This window comes from Strix aluco, chromosome 6 (assembly GCF_031877795.1).
Source record: "Strix aluco isolate bStrAlu1 chromosome 6, bStrAlu1.hap1, whole genome shotgun sequence".
Taxonomy (NCBI): Eukaryota; Metazoa; Chordata; class Aves; order Strigiformes; family Strigidae; genus Strix; species Strix aluco.
In genome coordinates, this window is record NC_133936.1 from 5496750 (window position 1) to 5511921 (window position 15172).

Sequence of the window (15172 nt, forward strand, 5' to 3'; positions counted from 1 at the left end):
TGATTATAAGCACATTCTTCTCTACTTGCTACAGAGCTGGAAAAAAACGTGGATGACTTTAAACCCAGCACTAACTATCTTCAGAGATAACGAATGGACACATCACATTCTCCTCATAAAAGGTTTGCAAATAGTAAGGGAATTAATAAAGATACAGAGCAGGAAGAAAAAAGCAAGTAGAAGTAAGACAAGGGAAAAGTGCATTATGGAATATACTGTAGTATATAATAAATGTCGACTATATCTCCGAAAGATTCAGTCTTTTTGGTGATAAAAATTTTGCCCCTTGTATCACATCATTTCCATAGATCTGTATGTGTTCAAATCTCTAGGTAACATAAGAGACACCTCCAGAAGTTGCTGGGTTTTTAAATCCCTCAGAATGAGCCACTTTCTGATCCCTGCTCAGGTGGGGAGCCACATGCTGCAATCTTTTCCCTCTCTTTCCCCATTATTAGCCAAGGGATTCATAAAAAAATGTTGGCACCATATCACAATGTTCTTAGTTACATTTTGTGTGTAGTCAAGAGGCCTGGAGACTACATAAACACATTTTAGTTACTCTAATAGCATGACATTTTAATTTGAAGTGACACCTCAAAACAACAGGATTGAGCTGCCACACACGCTGTCACTGGTGAGAGCACCAGTTGGTCAATACTGCATTTCCTAGTCTTGCGATACTGCAACTTCTCCCTCCTGATATAACAAAATTAATTCTTACAAGCTGATAACAAGACTATTACTATACTAACAATGGTAAAAGGTGGCTCTGCTGGAACAGCCTGGCGTACTCGAGCATTGTGGATCAAAGGTCTATTGAACGGCAACAACAAACAGGATCAATTTCTTCAACTGTTTCTGCGTTTCTAAACTTGCAACAGCACACCTTAGAGCGTGACTTAACAAAGCTCAGACAAACGGTGCCATGGGACAGCCAGCCCTGCTGTAGCCCTGGGACCCAACAGAGAGATCTTGTGAGCGGGGAGCCCAGCCGCTGGCTGGAGACACCTTCATGCTTTGGCGTTCGAGGACAGTCACAGCAGATATCGCTCCTTTAGCCACAGCTAAAATGAAGAGGCAGGAACAGAGAGAAACGTGCTGTTGACTATACAGATTGACTAATCCGTACAAATCTCAGTGATCTCTCACCCTGAACTCAGGATATGCCCCCTCTGCCTGCTTAACTCCACCGTGCTGCCATTTCAAAAGCTGTGCTGATTAACTGCAACAGTTGTGCCAATGGAGAAGCAAGAAAACAGTCTTTAACCAACGGGGTCGCAGTAGCTGTATTGCAAACATCGTTCCTTAAGGTAGGGATATTAAGTGGAAAAAAAAATTATTATTTTTAAGGAAATAGAACAAAGAATTTCTAGAGCAAGAGGAATGATACGACATCAAATATAGCTCAGACACAACTGACTTTTTTCTTCATAAAGAGTAAGGAGTGAGAACTTAGGAAAAGTAACAGGAAGGGAAATGTTCCTCTGAAATGAAGAAAACCATGTTATGATAAGAATCAAGTGGAAAAAAAAAAAATAAGCATAGTTATGGTATGACTGGTATCAGGTTTTAAAGGAAGTGTCATGAATATCACATAGACCAACAAACACGTTGGGACCTGGAGTCTCCTTTCTAGTAAGTAACCACCCAATAAGTGGAGTTACTGAAACCATGACAGCCCAAGAAAACAGCCATGCACACACTTAATATTCAAGAGACTGAGTTCACAGAGGCTACTTGATAAAGCCCATAAGTATTAGTAGAGATATCTAGATGTATCAGAGGAACCAAAATGCTCTCTAAACAAGACTGACTGTGAATGCAGAATATCACAGTAGATATAGATAAATTCCTGATAGGTATCTAAACCCTGGACAATCTAATAGCAGCTTATCATTGATTGCATGCTACACAAAAATTTAGGGTTTTTTTTTTTTCACTAGCAAACACCTCAAATTCCATGAAAAGGAGAAAAAGTTCCCTAGATAGAGATATTAAATATTTATCAGCCTTATGTCTGCTCAGTCACCACTCCTCTAAAAAAGTCCATTAATTAAATACTTTAGAAACGATTAAAACACTTCTTTAGAACTTATTGGCACCTGTTAATTCACTGACCCTACAAGGCTATGGCAGTAAATGTCTTGTTTGATTGCTTCTGTTACCAATAAGTCAGCAGCTTAAAGACAAAGGAGACATGATGCAGCTTCATGTACCACAACATTGCCTTAAAACACAAAAGCCTGTATCTAGAGGCAGAGTAACAGAACATTTATGTAGACAGGGCAGCACAAATAATCTATTTAACCTAATCTTTTAATTACAGGAAACATCTCGTAGCAAGACATACAAGAGCAATGAAATGACCCAGAGCTAGAAATCAAGATGATATATTTGTGCATGTGAAAGTAACACCAGCAGAATTCATAAAAGAAAACCTCCTTGGGCATTATTATCTTTCCATCAGGATATACTGTCATCACACAGAGAACAGAAGAAAAAAATTACTTAAAATATGTTATTAAAATACAAAAATGTAAAATAGAAGGTAAAGGAAAAGAAAACAAGAGCAGAGAAAGGTAAAATTAGAGGGGAAAAAACACAGGTGAAAAGAAATCTCTATTTGAATAAAAAAAGGAGCATCTTAGGAGGGGGGGGAGGAACGAAATAAGGAACAGACCCTAATAACTTGACATAGCACAGCACCTACTCTACAGAAGCTGCAATGATTTTGGTGTAATTATTTACTCAGTAATGCACTATTCGGCAGAGAGGGGTGTTCAAATCTGGCCCTGCTTGGGCAGTATGCAAATCTTCTCCCACTCCTCTGCAAGCTTTTAAGGATAGCTGGCAGAGAGTCCCCTGAAGAGTCCTGGCAATGCCACACTCTGCGGTGGGAAACGAGCATCTTGCAAACAACCCCTGAGATCCTCCTACCCCCTCAAATCTGCGCAAGTGGAGAAGTGTTGCCTGGAAGGGGGAGCGAGACAGAGAGTGTGTGCAGGAGAGAGAGCGAAAATAATACTAGTAATTATAAAAGAGTCCTGAAATACCAGGAGATGGAGATAATAATTGATCCTTAAAAAAATAATAAATTGCACACTCTTCGCTATATATAATGTTTTCCCCTTTCCCATTTGTGATATTCTGACCCTTTGTTTGGATCCTTTACCTTCCTACATCTAAGTTATTACCGAATATTTGAAGAAATTGGCTTCCTTTCCTTTGATCTTCTACTATTGGATTACATTCTTCCTACTCTCTGTACACAGTTCTTCACTCCCACATTTATTTTCCCCATTTCTTTGTTTACATTTAATTTTACCATATTTCTTCACACTTTTCTACATGGGTAAAGTCTATATTACGTTCCAACACACATTACTCTGTTATTTCTTACTTTGCACTTTTTAACTGATTGTGTAGAATATTTGTTGCCAGAACAACAATGAAAAAAAATGAAGAAAAATTTATACAATGGTGAAAACATGTTCTTTTTCACTACAACTGCAGCCTTAGCTGAATTGTGCTGCCATTGTTTTCCAACTGAACTTGCATTTCCAAACTTGGGAATTCCCATCAGTCTGATTGACAGAATTTTCCTGTTTTTTTTCAGAAGGTGTGCATTTTTCAAATGCCAGTAACATACCACTACAAAATTTCCCAGGAGTAACAGCTTGGTTTGAGGGACTCTTATTCAAAAGCCTTAGTTCCAAAAAAGACATTTGAAACAGAAGAATCAAAACTGATTATTTACATTCTATAAATCAAAACAAAACTATAACCAATGCATTTGAAAATATTGCTATAAATATTTTCTACAGGCTGATAAATTGCTGGACATCCTTTCTTGAGCACTGGTTGGCAATTTGTGAGCACTAAACAAAATGTTTATTTAATTTTAGATTGTGAATATAATTATTAAAAGTGTGATTCCAAATCCAAATCGTTAAAAAAAAAATAACATAGGAAATCAAAGAAAGTGTGTGGGGGGCATATTTCGGCTACACTGCAGTGGTTTTACACCCCTGCCTATGAAAGGGGTGAGAGGGGCACTTGCCCCAAGGTGTAACTGGCTGACTCTGTCCAGAAGGACGGCAGAGCAGTCCAAGGCAGATGACAAAGCTCAAGGCACAGCCAATGTCCACTATGCCCTTTTGGGGCTAAGAAGCTACAAAGCTCAGGAAATCTCTCTCAACAATCCTGACTCCATCCTCGAAAATATTTTTACATCTCTGCCATTTTAATATATATTTCTCCCACTTTTCTCAGCATATTCAGAAGACATCTGTGTCTTGCTTGAAAAGATAGGAATTATTTTCTGGTTAAAGTGCATTTTTTCTTTATAATCTATGCACCATGACCTTTCTTTCTCCTAAAATAAAAGCCAAGGATATTATAAGTCATGAAGAGCCATAAGACATTATTCTAAGAATGGAGGAAGAATTCTTCTCTCCAACTCCCACATTCGCACCTGAGAGTTTCCTTTTGTAACCTCTCAAACATGTGGCTTGGGCTGTGTTAGCCGAGGAACACCTCGCACAGACTCTGCCCTATCATCTCATAAACACCAGAGAGAAACATAAGCATAGTGCTATGTTGCACAAATGTGTAAGATCTAGCCATGGTGTAAATCAGGAGAATTTCAATGAAGTTGGTGTATTAGCATCAATGGAGGTAGATCTTGTTACTGTCAGTCAAAATCTAACTTGTACAATCTATAGCAGGTAGCCCTGTACCATGAGAAAATATGGATGGGCTGTGAAGAGACTTTGCTACCATAACTAAAAAGAGGAGCAAAAAAACCCAGTCAATCCATCATACATTGATTTAATTACTGCAGGGTGGCTTATTGAAATGCAGAGACACTTGTTATTTCAATCTCTTGCTCCATGACACCTGCTTTGTTCTCTGCTTTTAACTTTACCAAACATGAATGATGTTTCTAAATTAATTCAAGAGATCTCCGTACAGCCCGTGATTAAAAACTATTCAATTTTCATTGTTTTTCAGTAATAGTCGTGGTCAAAACACAAGTTTGCTTAGTCTGTCTGAGAGTTGGGTGTTTGGTGGTAACAGGTTACTTCAACAGTTCAGATTAAAAGCCTATCATTCACTTAACTATGCAGTATCAATGCAATTCATCTCAGTCCATAACAGATGACATGTTCAATAGAATATGTAAAGTATGCCTCCACCTAGTGATGACTATGTACAAATAATAGAAAATAATAATAAATCTATTACTTAAGAGAGTCGTAGTAGTTGGTTCCCATTTTCATAAATTAACACATGCTCTCATACAAATATTCACTTATACAAATGCATACTGGAAAATCAGTCTAAAGCTCAATCTGCAAAAGTTCACCTGTAAACTCTGACTTGGAGGGGGGGAAGATAAACACATTCGAGGTTTCAAGTACGTTAAAATTTTAAACAATAATGTATTTGTTGCAATCATGATCAGAAAAACAAGGGGAAGCTGACAAGTGCTGTGGGTTTTAAGTGTTAAAATGGTCTGATAATTTAAGTTAGTCTATTTTTAAATGAAATGGTAAGTAAACCACATCTCCTCTTTGCAACTCTGTTTGCCAAAGAAAACATTTGCTAAGCTTCTTGGATCACCCTGTTTTAAAGATGCAATTACATGTAATTCCTAGGAATTTATTCACCCCAAATTGGAAAAAAAGGCAGTGAAAAGAAAAATGAAAAAGCAAAAAAAAAAAAAAAGCCCAAACCAACACACCGGAATTCAAGAAATCCAGCCCCTAAACTCAAACTCAAGTTTTAACAACTCTCATAATCCATTTAAAATTACTGTATAAATGCGATCAATTGGAGGTGCATCCTCAAAATCAATAAACTTGAGGAGGAGGTTTGAAAAGCCAGGGTCCCTTGTGGAAAATGTTCTGGGTTTTCCTTTCATTTGTACCATCTGGGAACTACCTTAAATGTCTTCTCAGGCTGGCTACGCTTGTATTACCATTTCAAAAAGCCTCCCCCCCCCGCCCCCCCCCGCCCCCATTAGTGGTCCATGAATCAGTTTAAGAACGACTACTCTGCTGAAAAGCGAGAGGTATGTTATCTAAAAGAGAGGGCAGCTCACTATTTGCATTTCTCCCCTTGCATTCTAATTGCCTGCCATTGTCCATTTAACACCTTGAAACATCTAAACCCATCCTCTCCTCAAAGAATGTCAGCGGTAGAAATCTCTCCTACACAAAATGTGAATCCCTACCATATCGTCTGGCATCCCTTTGCACACAAATGCGAGGTGCTGCCTTTCAGAGAGAGGACAGCCAAGGCTCGCCGTGCCCAGCCAACTTTAAATATCTGCCTCACTCATTAAAGAGAAACACAAAAATGGAGTAAAGTGTCTTAGCCAAGATTTTAAAAAATGTAGTGGCTGAATACAGAAATACCAGCACCAAACATGTAAACAAGTCAGATTTGATTATCTCTGAGTGAGTTCATTTAGGATTCATTTTTCTCTTTGTGGGTTTTTTTTTTTTTTTAAGTTTGATAAATTAAGGGAACGTGCGCAATATTTGGGCACATATCAAGACAATCTCTTTTTTTAATATTAACTTACATTAAGAAGGCTGCAAAAATTATAATGCTTTTAAATTAATTTGGCTGTTTTCACTCTGGAGAGTCACAAACCTTGAAGTACTAAAGAATCAGGAAAGCCAGGCTCTTTTCGCATTTCTGCACTCCCTTTCAGCTCCTGATTTCCAGGACTACGAAAATATTATTTTCCCCGTTTCAGGAGTACACAAAACACAGCACCAAAGGCCTCACATCAGAGGGCTTTATCAGGTTCACCAAACTGGATATCTGTAGCAATAATTCTCATTACATGCTTTATCTTGAACGAGCCCGTCCTTATGAAGCTATTTACCCTTTCCTTATCAGCTCCGCTGATCAGCAGATAATCACCATCTTAAAACATAAAACTACCACCACATGCATAATTTAGAGAATACAGGTTTACAGCAGCACTAGTCCTTCCTAAAAGCAGAAATTACTTCATTTAGCAACCAGCTAAAATACATGTTAATAGTATGAACCGTTCAGCCTGGCACCAGTTTTTTTTTTTCTTTAAAAACGATGCTTCAAAAAATGCTCCCTGTGGTGATGGCGGGTATAAGTGACCTGCACCCTGTCCTCTGCAAAGTTGGTAGTCCCTGAGGAAAGGCACAGCCCCCGTGGCACTGGCCACAGCCCCGACAGCCCTGGCCCGCAACGCTGCCCGCGCCGGCTCGTGCGCTGCCCACGAGATGGCAGCAATATGTTTATGAATAATGCAGCAAGAGGCTGCAGCCCACTGCCATTTCACATCCGAGCCGCAAAACGCGACTCTCACTTCTTCAGCTGTACAAAAAAAAAGGGGGGAAAAAAAGAAAAAAGAAAAAAAAAAAAAAAAAGAACCAACACAACCCTCCGTGAATTCAGCTGAAAAACGATGGAAAAATAAGCAGCTCTGCTGTCGTGCTTTGCTTATGGGTGAACTACCCAGACTGCTTTTTGGTCAGATTCGGTGTTATCCAAGGCAAAAGGTGCTTCTTGTGCACTCACATATTTGTCCAGGCCCTTATGCTCAGCCGTGCTTCTGTCCCTGACGAAATTATTTCACACACACATTAAGCATTAACTGCTGTTATGTTTTATTTTTGCAATGCAGAAAATGCCTGTGGCTTGAAATAAATATTTTCTTTTCTGATGGACAAATAACATCTGCACTTCTGAAAGCTGCAGCGTAGCTGTCAAAAGCTAAGTGATTCATATAATTTCTTAAGAAGCACATGTGTATGAGCATACACAGACACTCATACCTATCACAGTCACTCACATATCAGCACTTACATCTGTCAAAAGATGGGCTCTTAAAAAAGTGCAGTGAGCTATTATAATAATCATTTTTAGCAAACAGACATCTATGTACACATAATGTCACATTTGGAGAATACAGGTGGTAGGGTTTTTAAATCAGGCTGATCTTCACAAAAAACCTAGGTTCGCTTTTCAACTTGATTTTGGAGTTCTCTGAGTTTTAACGAGACCCCCAAGCTCCAGCGTGTTACAGGAGCTTATTGCCCTGATGTTTCATGGCCTGACACGAGTACCACAGCAGAGGTGATCTGCAGCACTGCAGGCAGCATCACCACGGCACCATGCCCATAGCAGCTCAAGTTGTTTCAAGATCTCTGTGAGTTGTTGAAGTTACACGACTCAAGTGATTTTTTTCCAACACAGTGAAATTTTCATGAAATTTTTCATAGGACTATAATGGGGAAAAAAGGAACTGTCTAGCTAAGATGGTATTTAGCTGCAAATCAGCCAAAGTTTTGTTGAGAATTTTGAATCTTCCTTCAAGCAGCCAGGTACAACAAAATGTTGTTTATCAGGAATGGACTTCAGTATTCCTGAAAAGTAATAACTTTTTTCACATTATCAGTAAAATTGTGACTAGGATTTAAAATTATTTTTAATAAGAAGAAATAAACTACTGTCCTGATTTTGTTGTCACAAAACACAGAAGGCCTTTGCTGACACCACCGAGGGTTTGGTGTTACCCCAAAGCAGATCCAGGAACCACAGGAAGTGAGAGAAGTATATCAGCTATAACTTTGTAACAGCTCTACCTTAACTACTCAGCTTGTCAGATTTATGAATAAAGTTGCTTTCCTTGAAATGCTTGAAACTCTATTATAGATGTTGAATGTATAGAGAGGTTCTCTGAAATTCTATTATAGAGGTTGAAGACACCATTTTCCAAAGCCTTTAAATACACACCATGGACAAAGTTAAGTGTCTTCCTGCTGATACCTTGTTTATTTTCAAACTGTATGTAGTTTGAAACATAAAGTAAAAACATTTTGGTACATATTATAAAAAAGTTTTCTCATTTTCTTTAAGGTGTCGCTGGTCTTATACGTATGAAATCCAAGGTCTTACAGTTTGCATGTTCCTGTCATTAGGTGTAAAGCTTTGCTGTCACTGTATCACAGGGGAAACAGGCTTTATTTATTACTTTATATTCCTTAAAACATGAATCACATCAAACATTTGTCCATGTTTATAAAGCAACCTTAATTTCATTTCACTGTCAATATCCTCTTTTTGGGCTAATGTGAGTAACAACAAATCTAAGAGTGAAACACTGGTGAGAGAAGGCAAATGCTCACTAACCCAGGATGGTTAAAGCCTGACCATTGCTCACCTGGCACTTCTGAAACAAGGGGGAAACAGCAAATCCCATAGTTTATACAAGTGCCCCAGTTACCAGGCTCTTGCTTATTCTGGATTACATGAAGATCTTTTTCTTTCTCAGATACTGCTTCTACCTATTGTGCTTTTTAATAATCAAGAACACCTCCTTGGGTCTCAGGAGCAGCTACCGTCAACACAGGTGAAGTGATTACAATTAAATCTGCCCCTTTCATACACAAAAAGCCAATAACAATAGTAATAATACATTTACCAAGCATCTCTAAATCTCTCTCCTCTTTATCACCTTAAAAAGTCACTTTAAATTCTTTAGAAGGCAAAGTGACTTGCCAATTGTATAAAGTTTAGAATGTGTATTGTGTGCAATTTTCTATTTTCTGCAAAACTTTCCCCACAATCAAGGATATTTTTCTTCTTACACTATGTACTCTGTTACTGTTCTTTTTTTATCAACAATAAAAATTTGGCAGGCAGACATGCAATGAAAACACAGGTCTACTGCCATTACTTGCATAAGATCCTGCCTGGTTTCGCACACTAAGAGCACTACTGTAACAGCAGATTCCAAAAGCAAAGGTCGTGATCTGAAATGCTAGATACCGCAGAAAATTTGGGGACTCAAGTAAGACAATTTCTTGTGCTTTAGAAACTAATTATAAGTTTATTATTTAAAGAACCTCTTGCTGACACCATCTAATAACTCTGTGATGTGGCTAAGTCTTTTAATTAGGCAATAATATATTCAGGTCCCTGGGATAGAAATTAAACCGCAATCACAGCAGTAACCTCCAGAAGTGGGCAAAATGCTGTACAGATGTTTTAAAATCACAACAGGTCCATCTAATACACATCTAATTCAAAGCCAGCAAAGGTTACTGTGTGTCTCGTAGGAGCTGCAGGCAAGAGCACTCTCAGGCTCAGGAAACAGCACTTTCTCCAGGGCAGGTCTGAGATGGGGGACATGCTGGTAAGGACCACTGTGTCCAGCTGAGTGCAAGGTGGATTTTTTAGACTTGCCTCCTCTATACAGCATTTATTTTTAAAAACATGCAAAGAAATCCAAATACCAATCCCAACCCAAGCCCCTCCACTTTGCACTCTCAGTGCTTCCTCTAGAGAGATCACAGAAAAGAAAATGATCCTTCCCATGGCAAAAAGCGGTGACTTAAAACATTCCTGGGATGCATCCAGATACTATACTGATCCTACAGTATGTAGAACAAAATAGCTTATCATTCAGATTATACTCTCAGACAAAGCTGGATAGCTTCAAGGACAAGGGAGTTACCCTAGATCAGCACCATAAATGTTATTATATATGAAACAGCTGCAAGATAAATTCTTTCATATTACACATAGGTATAGTTGTGCTTTCAGCTGTCTCACTGTTGAAATACTGTACATCTTACACAGATTTCTCTATTTGTAGAATACACTTACAATTCTTATTTGTGTATGAATGAGTAACCCCTTACAGCTGCAGTGTACTGAAACATAAACCAATATCACACCAGATCTGTGTCAAGAGCCAGGGCATCGAACTCCAGAAATCCTTCATATGAAACCTTCCTAAAAAATGAACTTGGTAAACAGGGAAAAAAATATTACTAAAGAAACTAAAAAATGTCTGTTAGTTAAATGAATAGTGCTATTAAGAGAACAAAGCAGCTTCACCAATTCGTAAGTATGATGTTTGTGACCTTTCTTTGCACTCTTCAACTCTCTCCTATTTTTCCTTTCTTTTTTGAATCATCTGAGAGAAATCTTCCAAAACCTCTTCAAGGAAATAGTCTACAGCCACAAGACTTTGTGCTAATGAAGTTCCAGAATTACGAAGCCAGAGGTCAATAGCACGTCTTCCACAACGTCTGGGCTGAATTTGAAATTAAAAGGGCTGCTTAACTTAGAGTAGAGGATGAGTAAAGCAGGGGAAAGAATAAATTCCAGTTGAAAAGTTTACTAGACACAGAAATCACTGAATATTGAGAAAATCTGTAATCTAACCTAGTTACTGGTGCCTCAGCAGCCATATTAGTACTGACTGAGAAGCAGCCCATCACATTATTTTATTTTTGATAACCTGCATCAAAATGCACCTACCAGATATCAAACTAAGTGAAATAAAGGAAAGAGGAGAATGACAGAGTGACATAGGTGCTGTTTCTGTTCCAGTTGCTGACTGACAACACTGCCATCCCTTAACATGGTTTTATTTAGTTATTACAACCATCTCTCTGTAAATGACACTTAGGATTATTTAAGATTATGTTGTAATCCTTTTAATCCTCAGTGCTTTAAATTTCAGGCTAAACACCAAAGAGCAAACTAGCACTTAGCAGAAATATTTAAAGCATGTGATTTGAACATAAATCTTCTTTTATTCACCACTCCTCTGATGAAGACCTAGTGTATCGCGTCATTCAGCCAACGAGAACAAACAGCACAGTATCTCACTGCAAACTGCTACATTCATCATGTGAAGCTGTTTCTAACCAGTTCTTTTCCTTGGTGCTAACTATGTCATCAATAAAATAAATGAAGGAAAATCAGAAGGTTAGATTTTGTAAGATGTGCGTATTTTCAGTTACTATTAAGAAAATTTGAGGAAAAACCCACGTAACATGTTCATCAAGAACAGAAATAGATTGTATGCACAAATTGGATAGTGTGAGAGACAGATCAGACTTATCCTGTTAAACAGAGTAGCTCAATTAAAATGAGTGGAGTAACACTGCTGAAAACCTCATGATCAAGACCAGAAACCCAAATCTTCCTGCCTGAATATCATTTACTTACTATTTCCTCTTTTTTTTTTTTCCCCCTGCATCGATCATGTTTCCAATTAGTTTTCTTTATGATACTCCTATACTCCATCTTCTTGTTACCATCCATTAACTGTCGTATGCTTAGATTTTAAAATTCAAGATTTCCTTCTTTTTCTTCAAACCAAAATCTCAATAGTAATTTTCTATTTCTAATCTATAATTCACATACTCAAATTGAGCACCCAGGCTAAATCAAACTCAAAATTCTGCATCTACCTCTAGTACAACACATCAGCAGAAAGCAACCATTGCTCTGTTTGAATCAGAAAAGAATGTTGTATTATTCAGGAAGTAGTGAAACAAAAACCCACCAACTATGCTTTGCTGCCATGCTTTGAAGATATAATCATACTTATTTCTGATCATTTCAGAGTCAGGCAGCTAAAGTATTTAATCAAATAGCAATGTGATGCATCTATATTTAGGTCACAAAAAGAAAAAAGAATTTAAAAATATCACCAATGTTGTTTTTATTTGAGCAAATCTATGAATAAGTAAACATACATTATCAATCTTCTTCCCACCCGCTAAGGGATAACTAGATCATCAGAAGTGTTTCCTGAAATATTCAGTATCCAGGTACAAACTGACCTCTCTGCTTTCGAACTCGCCTTGGATTCCCTCCAGACTATCTCATAAATCTTCGCTCTCTCTCTAGTCCCCTTCCCACTCTATCTGCTCATGTAGCACCAGTCTCGTTCAGTCCTTTCCTTTCCCAAAATGTCACCACTACTGATGCCAAAGCCTTCTCCTCTTTCGCTCTTACCATCTGGCATAATCTTCTTGTAGCTCTCTGTCTAAACAATGCTCCATCCCTTTTCAAAATGTGTCTTAACATATGTCCTTCCTCCCATGCTTCTACTTCTTAATGTCTCTCCCACTCACTTATTGGCTTGATGAAGACACGTTTTAATGGGTTCAAACAGTAGTGCATGAGTTTCCTTTCTCACATTATTCTGATTCAGTGGAGTTTCACCTCATGCTAACAGAAGTGAGAAGAAAATGCATTGCAAAGTCTTCATACAACCAGTTTGGCAAATCAATAACAGAGCTTCAGTTGTCTTTACATTGGAAATGTATTAGCTGCAATGAATCACCACTCCGATATGCATTTCCAAACAGAAATTTTGCTTACTGCAAAATGGGAAATAAACCCTAGAAGCTCAGAAGACCTGTCAGTGTGCTCAGGGGGTTGCAGGAGTGAAGGCTAAGGTTATACTTAATCACATTCCAAGTGAAAAAGCTGAAGATTGACAGCAAAACCAAAATATTTATTCTAAAAATACCTAGGAAATGACAAAGCTCCAAGTGTTGTCTCAAGACAACCTGAAGGATGTGGGGGGTATAGAAGCATAAGTCTCACTGTCTTGAAGAGGAGGAATATTTCTAAATATTGCATGCACTTTAGAAAGATGTCTAGAAAAATAAACCTTGAAAAAGTCTCTGTAACACCCAGTTGACCCGAAGAGATTTCTTTTCAAGAAGCCACGTATTGTCCCTTAGGGGTTTTTTTGTGTGTGGTGGTTTTTTTTTCTTAAACTCCAGACCCAGGCACAGTTGGTTCCTCCAGCATGTTTCGTTGGTGATGATGCCAAAGGACTATCTGGTAACTAACAGTATCTTGACCCTAACATGTTCCCTTCTGCATCTCTCCTCCCTTTATTGTTTGTATTGTTAAAAATTCTTAACATTAGAACTCTGGGAAAAAATCCGTTCATAGAGAATAATATTTTGATGTGGTTTGATGCAACTTTCAGTGAAACAAAAAAAATACCCCTTTCTACTGATATTCATGGGAGCTGGATTATGACCAAAACCTGAAGATGTTGCAATAAACTATTTTAGCCCCTAGATCTTGGAATGTTAACCTTGCAGTAACGCTTTTCTCATCCTTTCATCTTGTTGGGCCTTGATCCTCCCTTTCTATTCAATGGGATTTAGATGGAGTAATTAAATAATATTATTTTCCATCAATGAAGAATAGTCCTATGAGTAATACATGTCCTTCTATGCTGGCCTTGACAGAGTCAAGCTTTTAAAGTCCTCCCCTCCCCTTCCAGAAATGAACCTGGGTCATCACCGTCTGAGGACCCTGAACAGCAATAAAAATAAACAGAGTAACCACACTGTGTTGGAGCAATGCTTGTATAAGCAGTTTGGAGAAGTTGTGTTTATGGAAGTCCTTTAGGTCAAGATTCTAGGCCTGAACCCAAAGCAATTACCTACTAAGTTTTAAAACAAATTGAATATAGAGCATTAATCAATAAATCAACAGGTTCTCAAGTGTTTAGGAGACTCACTCATCAGAAATCCTTCTCTTAGAAAAATAGTAAACTGATGCTTGATAAAATGTTACATTCCTGTATTGGTAAGAAAAAATGCTGCATTAAATCAGTCTCTAGTTATTAAAATCAAGGAAATAAAACCTACCTCTTAACTTAACAGAGTTTATACTCAAATGAGTAATGAAATGCATGCATTGCCTCTTACCTGAAAGACATTCTTTCTGCTGGATTTCTCTGAGGTCCACTCAATACGAGCACCACACAAATCCACACACTCAGGTTTATATCCTGGTTTCTGGAAAGAAAAAAAAAAAAAAAAAAGTCAACCATGAATATGGCCTGACTTTTCACAAATGGGGACAGGTATCAGATAAAACAAGAATAGATCAAGTTCAGGTGACAGATTGTTGTAGCACAGCTGCTGATATTACTGAAAAGAGTTCATTATTGCCTGGCATTATCAAATAACCACTCCTGAGGTGTCTTAACTCAGAAATAAGGTTCTTGTACTACATACATAATTTTAAAAATAATTAGCTGGTTTAAAAAACAGTCTAATATAAATAGATCAAAACACAAATTCATACACATTGACCAGGTATTTTAAATGTTTACTTTGCAAAACCTCTTGAAAAGCCATGGGGTTTAAAGGTAAAATTTTGTGGGTTTTCTAAGTGCAAATTTAAACTGATGCAGCTGGAAAGGACAGAAATTAGACAAGAACATACATCGTATCTGTAAGACAAGCTATCTCCTCTCTCCAAACAAATTATCATTTCTAGCTCCTAACAAAAAAGGCTTCGAGGGCACATGTGACACCCCGAAAGA

At 37.9% G+C, this 15172-nt stretch overlaps 1 protein-coding gene across 4 annotated transcripts in view; it reads right to left on the reverse strand.

Annotated features, from left to right (window-relative positions):
* ARHGAP15 (Rho GTPase activating protein 15) overlaps nt 1-15172 on the reverse strand; it is a 326436-nt gene that overhangs the window by 253644 nt on the left and 57620 nt on the right. For all 4 annotated transcript variants that reach the window (XM_074828524.1, XM_074828523.1, XM_074828525.1 and 1 more), the window contains one exon: nt 14550-14639. In XM_074828524.1, the coding sequence (XP_074684625.1) occupies nt 14550-14639 (90 nt within the window). The remainder of the gene's footprint in view (nt 1-14549; nt 14640-15172) is intronic.